The sequence below is a fragment of the Lampetra fluviatilis genome, chromosome 70, assembly GCF_964198595.1.
Source record: "Lampetra fluviatilis chromosome 70, kcLamFluv1.1, whole genome shotgun sequence".
NCBI classification, from domain to species: domain Eukaryota; kingdom Metazoa; phylum Chordata; class Hyperoartia; order Petromyzontiformes; family Petromyzontidae; genus Lampetra; species Lampetra fluviatilis.
Genome location: NC_136344.1, coordinates 1,407,174 through 1,420,776, shown reverse-complemented (window position 1 = coordinate 1,420,776; position 13,603 = coordinate 1,407,174). Strand labels below are relative to the sequence as shown.

The 13,603-nt window shown below is 53.0% G+C and overlaps 1 protein-coding gene across 2 annotated transcripts in view; it reads right to left on the bottom strand.

Moving 5' to 3' along the window:
* Positions 1–13,603, bottom strand: part of LOC144952890 (uncharacterized) — a 48,492-nt gene that overhangs the window by 13,343 nt on the left and 21,546 nt on the right. The window contains exons 2-3 of one of the 2 annotated variants that reach the window (XM_078883363.1): positions 1,145–1,376; positions 1–594 (exon numbers count right to left, since the gene is read on the bottom strand). The exon at positions 1–594 is cut by the window's left edge and continues 20 nt beyond it. In XM_078883363.1, coding sequence (XP_078739489.1) covers positions 1–594; positions 1,145–1,376 — 826 coding nt within the window. The remainder of the gene's footprint in view (positions 595–1,144; positions 1,377–13,603) is intronic. The other variant, XM_078883364.1, reaches the window with a different exon arrangement.

Here is a 13,603-nt window from a genome sequence, read left to right as displayed (position 1 = left end):
GTTGGTGACGAGGCGGCGCCGTAGAACTGCTGCTGCTGCTGCTGGTGGCGATGGCGCTGCTGCTGCTGGTGGTGGCGTTGCGACGGCGGCGACGGCATCGGCGATCCGTGCGGCGACCGCGAGTCCAGGTCGATGGTGGTGAACAAGAGGCTCACCGGGTCGTCCGGCGCTCCGCCGGCGGTGCAGCCGGCGCAGCCGCCGGCGCCGCCGATCGTCTCCGAGTCGGGAGCCGCGTCCGGCTTGGGGCTGGCGGGGGAGGCGCTGCGAGCCGGGCTGACGGTACCCACGGCGCCAGCGGGCGGCTCGCGATAGCGGTAGAAGAGGTCGCCCTCGGATCGCCGGTGCTGCTGCTGCTGGTGTTGGTGCTGGTGGTGGTGGTGGTACAGCTGGCGGTGGTGGTCGTGGTGGTGGTGGTGGGTTGGCACGGCCAGGCCGTTGGCGGCGCCGGCGGCGGCACCGGCTGCGGTGCAGCAGCAGCAGCAGTCCCCGTGCTGCTCGCCTGGGGTGATCTCGATGCTGGGACATTCCATGGCGAGGGGGCGGAAGAGCGGTGGCGCCGCGGCGGCGCTGCCGGGGCTGCCGGGGCTGCCGGGGCTGCGGCGATGACGGCAGCGGCAACGTCAACAATGACGGAGAGTATCGGCAACATTATCAGCAGCAGCACCATAATCACCACCACCACCGCCACCACTACCGCCACCACCACCGCCACCACAGCCGCCACCACCGCCGCCGCCACTACCGCCACCACCGCCACCACCGCCGCCACCACCGCCACCACTACCGCCACCACCACTACCGCCACCACCACTACCGCCACCACCACTACCGCCACCACCACCACCGCCACCACCGCCATCGCCACCACTGCCACCACAATCACCGCCATCACCACTACCACAATCACCACCACCACAATCACCACCACCACCACCGCCACCACCACAATCACCACCACCACCACTACCACCACCACCACAATCACCACCACCACCACCTCCACCATCACCACCGCCGCCGCCGCCACCACCACCACCACAATCACCACCGCCACCACCACCACCACCGCCACCACCGCCACCACCATCACCACCACCGCCACCACCGCCACCACCGCCACCACCCAGGCCTGACCCCCCCTCACCTCAAGTGGTGTCCATCAGCAGGAGCCAGCAGCCCATACGTGGTGCCATAACCACGCTGCTGCTGCTGCCACTGCTGCTGCTGCTGCTGCCACTGCTGCAGCTGCTGCTGGTGCCGCTGCTGCTGTACGGAAGCAGCTGCCGCCAGCGCCGTCGGCACTGCCGGCGCCGGCGGGTCGAAGGGCGCGAAGACGGTGGCGCCATCGCCGGGACAGAAGGCGCTACATGCCGGCTCTGTGGGGACACACAGAGACACACAGAGACACACAGAGTCACACAGAGACACACAGAGTCACACAGAGACACACAGAGTCACACAGAGACACACAGAGTCACACAGAGACACACAGAGTCACACAGAGACACACAGAGTCACACAGAGTCACACAGAGACACACAGAGTCACACAGAGACACACAGAGTCACACAGAGTCACACAGAGACACACAGAGTCACACAGAGACACACAGAGTCACACAGAGTCACACAGAGACACACAGAGACACACAGAGTCACACAGAGTCACCCAGAGACACACAGAGACACACAGAGTCACACAGAGTCACACAGAGTCACACAGAGACACACAGAGACACACAGAGTCACACAGAGACACACAGAGTCACACAGAGACACACAGAGTCACACAGAGACACACAGAGACACACAGAGACACACAGAGTCACACAGAGTCACACAGAGACACACAGAGACACACAGAGACACACAGAGACACACAGAGTCACACAGAGACACACAGAGACACACAGAGACACACAGAGTCACACAGAGACACACAGAGTCACACAGAGACACACAGAGTCACACAGAGTCACACAGAGTCACACAGAGACACACAGAGACACACAGAGACACACAGAGTCACACAGAGACACACAGAGTCACACAGAGTCACACAGAGTCACACAGAGTCACACAGAGACACACAGAGACACACAGAGTCACACAGAGACACACAGAGACACACAGAGTCACACAGAGTCACACAGAGTCACACAGAGACACACAGAGACACACAGAGACACACAGAGTCACACAGAGTCACACAGAGACACACAGAGTCACACAGAGTCACACAGAGTCACACAGAGACACACAGAGACACACAGAGACACACAGAGACACACAGAGTCACACAGAGACACACAGAGTCACACAGAGACACACAGAGTCACACAGAGTCACACAGAGACACACAGAGTCACACAGAGTCACACAGAGTCACACAGAGTCACACAGAGACACACAGAGTCACACAGAGTCACACAGAGACACACAGAGTCACACAGAGTCACACAGAGACACACAGAGTCACACAGAGACACACAGAGACACACAGAGTCACACAGAGTCACACAGAGACACACAGAGTCACACAGAGTCACACAGAGACACACAGAGTCACACAGAGACACACAGAGTCACACAGAGTCACACAGAGTCACACAGAGACACACAGAGTCACACAGAGACACACAGAGTCACACAGAGTCACACAGAGTCACACAGAGACACACAGAGTCACACAGAGTCACACAGAGACACACAGAGTCACACAGAGTCACACAGAGACACACAGAGACACACAGAGACACACAGAGACACACAGAGTCACACAGAGACACACAGAGTCACACAGAGACACACAGAGTCACACAGAGACACACAGAGACACACAGAGTCACACAGAGTCACACAGAGACACACAGAGTCACACAGAGACACACAGAGTCACACAGAGTCACACAGAGACACACAGAGTCACACAGAGTCACACAGAGACACACAGAGTCACACAGAGACACACAGAGTCACACAGAGTCACACAGAGACACACAGAGTCACACAGAGACACACAGAGTCACACAGAGACACACAGAGTCACACAGAGTCACACAGAGTCACACAGAGTCACACAGAGACACACAGAGTCACACAGAGTCACACAGAGTCACACAGAGACACACAGAGTCACACAGAGTCACACAGAGACACACATAGTCACACAGAGACACACAGAGTCACACAGAGTCACACAGAGTCACACAGAGACACACAGAGTCACACAGAGACACACAGAGTCACACAGAGTCACACAGAGTCACACAGACTCGCACAGAGTCACACAGAGTCACACAGAGACACACAGAGACACACAGAGTCACACAGAGACACACAGAGTCACACAGAGACACACAGAGTCACACAGAGACACACAGACTCGCACAGAGACCCACAGAGACACACAGAGACCCACAGACTCGCACAGAGACCCACAGAGACACACAGAGTCACACAGAGACACACAGAGACCCGCAGACTCACATAGTAGAGACCCGCAAACTCGGACAGAGACCCACAGACTCACACAGAGACCCACAGACTCACACAGAGACCCACAAACTCACACAGAGACCCACAGACTCACACAGCAGAGACCCGCAGACTCACATAGAGACCCACAGACTCACACACAGACCCACAGACTCACACACAGACCCACAGACTCACACACAGAGACCCACAGACTCACACAGAGACCCACAGACTCACACAGAGACCCACAGACTCACACACAGAGACCCACAGACTCACACACAGAGACCCACAGACTCACACAGAGACCCACAGACTCACACAGAGACCCACAGACTCACACAGAGACCCACAGACTCACACAGAGACCCACAGACTCACACAGAGACCCACAGACTCGCACAGAGACCCACAGACTCATCACAGAGACCCACAGACTCACACAGAGACCCACAGACTCACACACAGAGACCCACAGACTCACACAGAGACCCACAGACTCGCACAGACACACACACATAGAGACCCACAGTTTATTGTCGTTCCACACCTCAGATTAGCTCAATTGGCTTCGTGCGGCATCATCAGTAGGCCAAAGTCCTGTTCTATTGATGGAATCGTAGTGCATTGACCAGGTCATTATAGGCGAGATGTAAGACCCCTGTTGATTGGATTACTCTACACCTCTCATGATAGGAGTTGGGAGTACGAAGGGGGGGAGAGAGGGGAGGGAGGGGAGGGAGGAGAGGGAGGGGATGGAGGGGAGGGAGGAGAGGGAGGAGAGGGAGCGGAGGGAGGAGAGGGAGGGGATGGAGGGGAGGGAGGGGAGGGAGGAGAGGGAGGAGAGGGAGGAGAGGGAGCGGAGGGAGGAGAGGGAGGAGAGGGAGGAGAGGGAGCGGAGGGAGGAGAGGGAGGGGATGGAGGGGAGGGAGGGGAGGGAGGAGAGGGAGGAGAGGGAGGAGAGGGAGGGGATGGAGGGGAGGGAGGGGAGGGAGGAGAGGGAGGAGAGGGAGGAGAGGGAGGGGATGGAGGGGAGGGAGGGGAGGGAGGAGAGGGAGGAGAGGGAGGAGAGGGAGGAGAGGGAGGGGATGGAGGGGATGGAGGGGAGGGAGGAGAGGGAGGAGAGGGAGCGGAGGGAGGAGAGGGAGGGAGGGAAGGAGGGGAGGGAGTGGAGGGAGGGAGGTACTTCTGTATGGGCTGTCTGTCAGCTAACGGAATGTGAGTGAGTACGTGTGTGTGAGTACGTGTGAGTGAGTACGTGTGTGTGAGTACGTGTGTGTGAGTACGTGTGAGTGAGTACGTGTGTGTGAGTACGTGTGTGCGAGTACGTGTGAGTGAGTACGTGTGTGTGAGTACGTGTGTGTGAGTACGTGTGTGTGAGTACGTGTGTGTGAGTACGTGTGTGTGAGTACGTGTGTGTGAGTACGTGTGTGTGAGTACGTGTGTGTGAGTACGTGTGTGTGAGTACGTGTGTGTGAGTACGTGTGTGTGAGTACGTGTGAGTGAGTACGTGTGTGTGAGTACGTGTGTGTGAGTACGTGTGTGTGAGTACGTGTGAGTGAGTACGTGTGAGTGAGTACGTGTGTGTGAGTACGTGTGAGTGAGTACGTGTGTGTGAGTACGTGAGTGAGTACGTGTGTGTGAGTACGTGTGTGTGAGTACGTGTGTGTGAGTACGTGTGTGTGAGTACGTGTGAGTGAGTACGTGTGAGTGAGTACGTGTGTGTGAGTACGTGTGTGTGAGTACGTGTGTGTGAGTACGTGTGTGTGAGTACGTGTGTGTGAGTACGTGTGTGTGAGTACGTGTGTGTGAGTACGTGTGTGTGAGTACGTGTGAGTGAGTACGTGTGAGTGAGTACGTGTGTGCGAGTACGTGTGAGCGAGTACGTGTGTGTGAGTACGTGTGTGTGAGTACGTGTGTGTGAGTACGTGTGTGTGAGTACGTGTGTGTGAGTACGTGTGAGTGAGTACGTGTGAGTGAGTACGTGTGTGTGAGTACGTGTGTGTGAGTACGTGTGTGTGAGTACGTGTGAGTGAGTACGTGTGTGTGAGTACGTGTGTGTGAGTACGTGTGTGCGAGTACGTGTGTGTGAGTACGTGTGTGTGAGTACGTGTGTGTGAGTACGTGTGAGTGAGTACGTGTGAGTGAGTACGTGTGTGTGAGTACGTGTGAGTGAGTACGTGTGAGTGAGTACGTGTGTGTGAGTACGTGTGTGTGAGTACGTGTGAGTGAGTACGTGTGTGAGTACGTGTGTGTGAGTACGTGTGTGTGAGTACGTGTGTGTGAGTACGTGTGAGTGAGTACGTGTGAGTGAGTACGTGTGTGTGAGTACGTGTGAGTGAGTACGTGTGTGTGAGTACGTGTGTGTGAGTACGTGTGAGTGAGTACGTGTGTGTGAGTACGTGTGAGTGAGTACGTGTGTGTGAGTACGTGTGTGTGAGTACGTGTGTGTGAGTACGTGTGTGTGAGTACGTGTGAGTGAGTACGTGTGTGTGAGTACGTGTGTGTGAGTACGTGTGTGTGAGTACGTGTGTGTGAGTACGTGTGTGTGAGTACGTGTGTGTGGTTGTGTAGGTGTCTGTGTGTGTCAGTGGGGAGTGGTGGTGCAGCGGTTAGCGCTACGCTGCGCTACGAACCCGGCGACCCGAGTTCGATTCCCGCTCACGGCCAACACCGTCAGTGACGATTATCTGAACCGGTCCTGGGCCTCCCCTAGGTGGACTCAGCCTCAAATGAGTACCTGGTGCGGTGTGTAGTAAACATCGCTACTGGGGAGACAAAGGCGGCCGGGCGTGGTGCTGGCCACCCACCCCCTCGTGTGCCGTGCCGGCCTTCATAGGTGCTCGCTAACAGCACTTGCCCCTACAGTCTGTTAAGGCTACACGGGGATCTTTGTTTGTTTGTTTTGTATATGTGTGTGTATGTGTGTGTAGGTGTGTGTGTATGTGTGTATGTGTGTGTGTATGTGTGTGTATGTGTGTGTGTGTATGTGTGTGTATGTGTGTGTGTGTATGTGTGTGTGTGTATGTGTGTGTATGTGTGTGTGTATGTGTGTGTATGTGTGTGTGTCTATGTGTGTGTGTATGTATGTGTGTGTGTATGTATATGTGTGTATGTGTGTGTGTATGTATGTGTGTGTATGTGTGTGTATGTGTGTGTGTATGTATATGTGTGTATGTGTGTATATGTGTGTATGTGTGTGTAGGTGTGTGTGTATGTGTGTGTATGTATGTGTGTATGTATATGTGTGTATGTGTGTGTATGTGTGTATATGTGTGTGTAGGTGTGTGTAGGTGTGTGTGTATGTGTGTATGTGTAAACACGTGTGTCATTTCCTCCCTTCTCTACGCTTGCAAAACGTGGACCCCCCTAATGGAGCATCTTCGCCCGTTAGAAACATTCAGGCTGGTCTGCCTACGATCCATCCTGGGTTTAACCTGCAGGCTGGATTGTGTGAGGAGCTCACAAATCCTTGAAAGATCTGAGCAAAGTCCCATCGGTGAGCTCCTCCGGCAGGCAAGGCTGCGTTGGCTGGGTCATGTAGCCCGCATGCCCAGCCACCGCATGCCTAAACAGCTTTTGTTCGGCCGGATCGAGGGGGCTAAACGGGCGCGGCACGGGCTAGAGAAGAGATGGAGTGATGTGGTACAGGAGGACGTGGAGCTGAGTGGACTTGCCAATGACCGCTACCAGCGGTGTCAAGATCGGCCTCAGTGGAGGAGGCTCGTGAAGGACGCTACTGGGCAGTTGGAGGCAGTCGCCCTCCAACAACAACGGAGGGCGGAGGAGCGACGCTCACAACAACGAGCGGAGCGCCGGGTGGCTAAAGCACAGCAAGTTGGCACAGCAGGGGGCACAGGTGGTGCATCAGCCAGTCATCTCGGTCATCTCAGTCAGTCGACCCGTGGCACCTGCTGGGTCTGCCCCGTGACCTCCTGCCAGCGGGCGTTCGACACTTCACGTGGCCTCAAGGTGCACATGGCCTGGCACAAGCGTCGTGGTGACGTCACCGCCACTTAGTGGTGAATGGCGGTTGTTGTTGTTGTGTAGTTAACATCTCCTAGGTCACAGCGGTGATCATCAGGGGCAGAGAGAGAGGCACACGGGTGGAGAGAGAGGGGCGGGTGGGGGGAGAGATACAGAGAGAGAGAGACAGAGAGACAGACAGACAGAGAGAGAGAGACACAGACAGAGAGACACAGACAGAAAGACACAGAGAGAGAGTGAGAGACAGAGAGAGAGACAGACAGAGAGACACAGGCAGAGAGAGAGACAGAGAGAGAGAGAAAGACAGAGACAGACAAGAGAGACAGAGACACAGAGAGAGACACAGAGAGAGACAGAGAGACACAGAGAGACAGAGACAGACAGAGAGAGAGACACATAGAGAGAGACAGACAGAAACAGACAGAAACAGACAGAGAGAGAGACACACAGAGAGAGACAGAGACAGACAGAGAGAGACAGAGACAGAGACACACAGAGAGAGACAGACAGAAACAGACAGAGACAGACAGAGAGAGAGACACACAGAGAGAGACAGAGACAGACAGAGACAGAGGCGTTGATGCCACATTCTTGTGGTCTGGGTGTTTCTTTGCGGGTTTGTCTTTGAGGGGGGATTTATTTATTTATTTACCACCCCTCCCCTCGCCCCACTGGGGTCAACCAAACGGGAGACGGATCTCCCCACCCAGACACAGACAAAGGTCCCCCATGTAGCCTCTAGCAGGGCTATCTATGGGTCTCTGTGTGTGATGAGTCTATGGGTCTCTGCTGTGTGATGAGTCTATGGGTCTCTGCTGTGTGATGAGTCTATGGGTCTCTGCTGTGTGATGAGTCTATGGGTCTCTGCTGTGTGATGAGTCTATGGGTCTCTGCTGTGTGATGAGTCTATGGCTCTCTGCAATGTGATGAGTCTATGGGTCTCTGCTGTGTGATGAGTCTATGGGTCTCTGCTGTGTGATGAGTCTATGGGTCTCTGTTGTGTGATGAGTCTATGGCTCTCTGCAATGTGATGAGTCTATGGGTCTCTGCTGTGTGATGAGTCTATGGGTCTCTGCTGTGTGATGAGTCTATGGCTCTCTGCTGTGTGATGAGTCTATGGCTCTCTGCTGTGTGATGAGTCTATGGCTCTCTGCTGTGTGATGAGTCTATGGGTCTCTGCTGTGTGATGAGTCTATGGGTCTCTGCTGTGTGATGAGTCTATGGGTCTCTGTTGTGTGATGAGTCTATGGCTCTCTGCTGTGTGATGAGTCTATGGGTCTCTGCTGTGTGATGAGTCTGTGGGTCTCTGCTGTGTGATGAGTCTATGGGTCTCTGCTGTGTGATGAGTCTGTGGGTCTCTGCTGTGTGATGAGTCTGTGGGTCTCTGCTGTGTGATGAGTATGTGGGTCTCTGCTGTGTGATGAGTCTATGGGTCTCTGCTGTGTGAGTCTATGGGTCTCTGCTGTGTGATGAGTCTATGGGTCTCTGCTGTGTGATGAGTCTATGGGTCTCTGCAGTGTGATGAGTCTATGGCTCTCTGCTGTGTGATGAGTCTATGGCTCTCTGCTGTGTGATGAGTCTATGGGTCTCTGCTGTGTGATGAGTCTATGGATCTCTGCTGTGTGATGAGTCTATGGGTCTCTGCTGTGTGATGAGTCTATGGGTCTCTGCTGTGTGATGAGTCTATGGCTCTCTGCTGTGTGATGAGTCTATGGGTCTCTGCTGTGTGATGAGTCTATGGGTCTCTGCTGTGTGATGAGTCTATGGGTCTCTGCTGTGTGATGAGTCTATGGCTCTCTGCTGTGTGATGAGTCTATGGCTCTCTGCTGTGTGATGAGTCTATGGCTCTCTGCTGTGTGATGAGTCCTTGTATGTACATTGAACCGTGGGAATCACAGGCTACACAGAATCCCCAACAGCACTTGCCCTGACAGTCTGCTAAGGCTACTACACAGGAGGGTATCTTTGTCTTTGTCTGATGAAAGATACACGGGTAGGGAAGGGGGGTGTGTTTGTTTTGTGTGTCTGTATGTCACTGTATACGTGTGTAGTGTGTGTGTGTGCAGTGTGTGTGCGTAGTGTGTGTGTAATGTGTGTGTGTGTGCAGTGTGTGTGTGTGGTGTGTGTGTGTGTGCAGTGTGTGTGTGCAGTGTGTAGTGTGTAATGTGTGTGTGCGGTGTGTGTGTGCAGTGTGTGTGTGTAATGTGTGTGTGTAATGTGTGTGTGCAGTGTGTGTGTGCGGTGTGTGTGCGATGTGTGTGTGTGCAGTGTGTGTGTGCAGTGTGTGTGTGCAGTGTGTGTAGTGTATGTGTGCGATGTGTGTGTGCGTGTGTGTGTGGGTGTGTAGTGTGTGTGTGTGCAGTGTGTGTGTAGTGTGCAATGTGTGTGTGTGTATGTAGTGTGTGTGTGGTGTGTGTGTGCAGTGTGTGTGTGTGTGTGCAGTGTGTGTGTAGTGTGCAATGTGTGTGTGTGTATGTAGTGTGTGTGTGGTGTGTGTGTGCAGTGTCTGTGTGTGTGCAGTGTGTGTGTGTGTGGTGTGTGTGTAGTGTGTGCGTGTGTGGTGTGCGTGTGTGGTGTGCGTGTGTGGTGTGCGTGTGTGTAGTGCGTGTGTGCAGTGTGTGTGCAGTGTGTGTGCAGTGTGTGTGTGCAGTGTGTGTGTGCAGTGTGTGTGTGTGGTGTGCGTGTGTCCGTGTGGGGAGCGGTGGTACAGTGGTTAGCGCTACGCTGCGCTACGAACCTGGCGACCCGGGTTCGATTCCCGCTCACGGCCAACACCAGTGACGATTATTTGAACCGGGCCTCCCCTAAGTCGACTCAGCCTCAAATGAGTAGCTGGTGCGGTGTGTAAACATCGACACTGGGGAGACAAAGGCGGCCGGGCGTGGTGTTGGCCACCCACCCCCTCGTGTGCCAGTAGCCTTCATAGGTGCTCCTACTGCTACTCGCTAACAGCACTTGCCCCTACAGTCTGCAACAGACTACACGGGGGATCTTTGTCTTTGTGTCCGTGACCAGCGCCCTCTGTGGAGGATGAGGCTCGTGAAGGACGCTGCTGCTACTGGGGCCAGTGCCAGGCTAGGTGCACCTTGAGGCTATCGCCTATACTATCTGTATAGTGTAAGTATATAGTGTAGTGTATAGCGTAGTGTATAGTGTAGTGTATAGTGTAGTGTATAGCGTAGTGTAGTGTATAGTGTAGTGTATAGTAGTGTAGTGTATAGTGTAGTGTATAGTGTAGTGTATAGCGTAGTGTAGTGTATAGTGTAGTGTATAGTAGTGTAGTGTATAGTGTAGTGTATAGTGTAGTGTATAGTAGTGTATAGTAGTGTAGTGTATAGTGTAGTGTAGTGTATAGTAGTGTAGTGTATAGTGTAGTGTATAGTAGTGTATAGTAGTGTAGTGTATAGTGTAGCGTAGTGTATAGTAGTGTAGTGTATAGTGTAGTGTAGCGTAGTGTATAGTAGTGTAGTGTATAGTGTAGTGTATAGTGTAGTGTATAGTAGTGTAGCGTATAGTGTAGTGTATAGTAGTGTGTAGTGTATAGTGTAGTGTATAGTAGTGTAGTGTATTGTATAGTCTATAGTAGTCTATAGTAGTGTATAGTGTAGTGTATAGTAGTGTATTGTATAGTCTATAGTAGTGTATAGTAGTGTAGTGCACAATGTAGTATACTTCAGCCCACCAATGCGTTGCAGAGTAAATCCACAACATTTACAAACTGAGTAGTTCGACGTTTCACTGCTAATTACATTATCCAGCATCAGGGGGCTGGATACAACAACCATTCTGGCAAATCTCTTCGCTACGATTGGCATTCACACTGAACGCGATGAACAATTACACCGGTCAACACACTTTTTCTGGTATTCCAAAGGTTGCAAGGTAATTTTGGGGTGTTGATTCCAAATCTGGCATCAGTTTTTGTCTATCACATCAGGTTTTTGAGATATCATATATTGCATTTCGATGTAAAGCTTTCGTGACTGCAGGGATTCATCTTCTTGGTTCTTTCGGTAAAGTCATCACGTAGAATGGAAATAATAAAATAATAAAAATAAAACTTCATAAAATTATTCTCACGACGTTTCGGCCACAACGCAAGCAGCCGTCCTCAGGCGAAGACCAAGTCTGTCGAGAAGACAGCGTCTGAATGACAATATTGCATTTTCAATAAAAACTGCGGAAGAAAAATCTTAAATAAATGTGGATATCTACATAAAATGATATTATAAACACACCATCCTAAAAACACAGCACCACGTTTTAACACTAAAGCAGTCACTGACTCGCAACAACTTGCAATCATAAGTGACAGAGTTAATTTCGGGTAAAATCAATGAAATTGGGGTATGCCGATAGCACAAAAATGAGATGTGATGGAGCAAATCTGAGCAAATCAGGTTTGGAATCGGCACCCTGAAATGAGTCTAGAACAGCTGCAAAAGTCCAGGCCAGAAAAAAAGTAGTTTTTTTGTTGACAAGTGTAATTGGTCGCGAAAGGCTCCGTGTTAAACTGTCATCGTCGTCGTCATCGTCGTCATCGTCGTCATCGTCGTCATCGTCGTCATCGTCGTCATCGTCGTCGTCATCGTCGTCATCGTCGTCATCGTCGTCATCGTCGTCATCGTCGTCATCGTCGTCATCGTCGTCATCGTCGTCATAGTCGTCGTCGTCATCGTCGTCATCGTCGTCATCGTCGTCATCGTCGTCATCGTCGTCATCATCGTCATCATCGTCGTCATAGTCGTCATCGTCATCGTCGTCGTTGTGGTGTGGACATATATAGCGGCAGCTACGCACGCCGATTCTAAATGTGGAGGGGGGAGGGGGGAGAAAGAAAAAAAAACCCGGAGGACCAACAGAAAAATATCCACGCGGTCACCACCACGGGGAGAGAGACACACGGGGAGAGAGACTCCAAATATACAGCAGCAGCAGCAGCAGGCGTCGTCAGGGTCGGGGTCAAACCCACGACCTCCTGTAGACCAGGCGAGGTAGTTAACATCTCCTAGCCACTGTGATGATGATGATGAGAGAGACGCAGACTCTAAATCTACAGCAGCAGGCATCGTCAGGGTCACGGGATCGAACCCACGACCTCCTCCATACCAGGCGAGTTAGTCAACATCTCCTAGCCACCGTGATGATGATGATGAGAGAGACGCAGACTCCAAATATACAGCAGCAGGCGTCAGGGTCGGGATCAAACCCACGACCTTCTGTAGACCAGGCGAGGTAGTCAACATCTCCCAGGGATAGAACCCACGACCTACTGTATACCAGGCGAGGTCGTCAACATCTCCCAGGGCTCGAACCCACGACCACCTGTAGACCAGGCGAGGTAGTCAACATCTCCCAGGGATGGAACCCACGACCTCCTGTAGACCAGGCGAGGTAGTCAACATCTCCCAGGGATCGATCCCACGACCTCCTGTAGACCAGGCGAGGTAGTCAACATCTCACAGGGCTCGAACCCACGACCTCCTGTAGACCAGGCGAGGTAGTTAACATCTCCCAGGGATCGATCCCACGACCTCCTGTAGACCAGGCGAGGTAGTCAACATCTCCCAGCCACTTTGGCGAGGTGTTAAACAGGAAAACCCAGATGCATGGCTCTGCTAAGCCTCAGCATTCCACACTGCCTCACTCTCCACTCTCACCACCACCACCACCATCTTCATCACCATCACGATGAAGATGCTGCTGATGATGCTGCTGATGATGCTGCTGACAATGCTGCTGATGATGATGCTGATGATGACAATGCTGATGATGATGATGATGCTGCTGACAATGCTGCTGAGACTCCAAATATACAGCAGCAGGCGTCAGGGTCGGGATCGAACCCACGACCTCCTGTAGACCAGACGAGGTAGTCAACATCTCTCAGGGCTCGAACCCACGACCTCCTGTAGACCAGGCGAGGTAGTCAACATCTCCTAGGGATCGAACCCACGACCTCCTGTAGACCAGGCGAGGTAGTCAACATCTCCTCGGGGTACAACCCACGACCTCCTGTAGACCAGGCGAGGTAGTCAATATCTCCCTGGGATCGAACCCACGACCTCCTGTAGACCAGGCGAGGTAGTCAACTTCTCCCAGGGCTCGAACCCACGACCTCCTGTAGACCAGGCGAG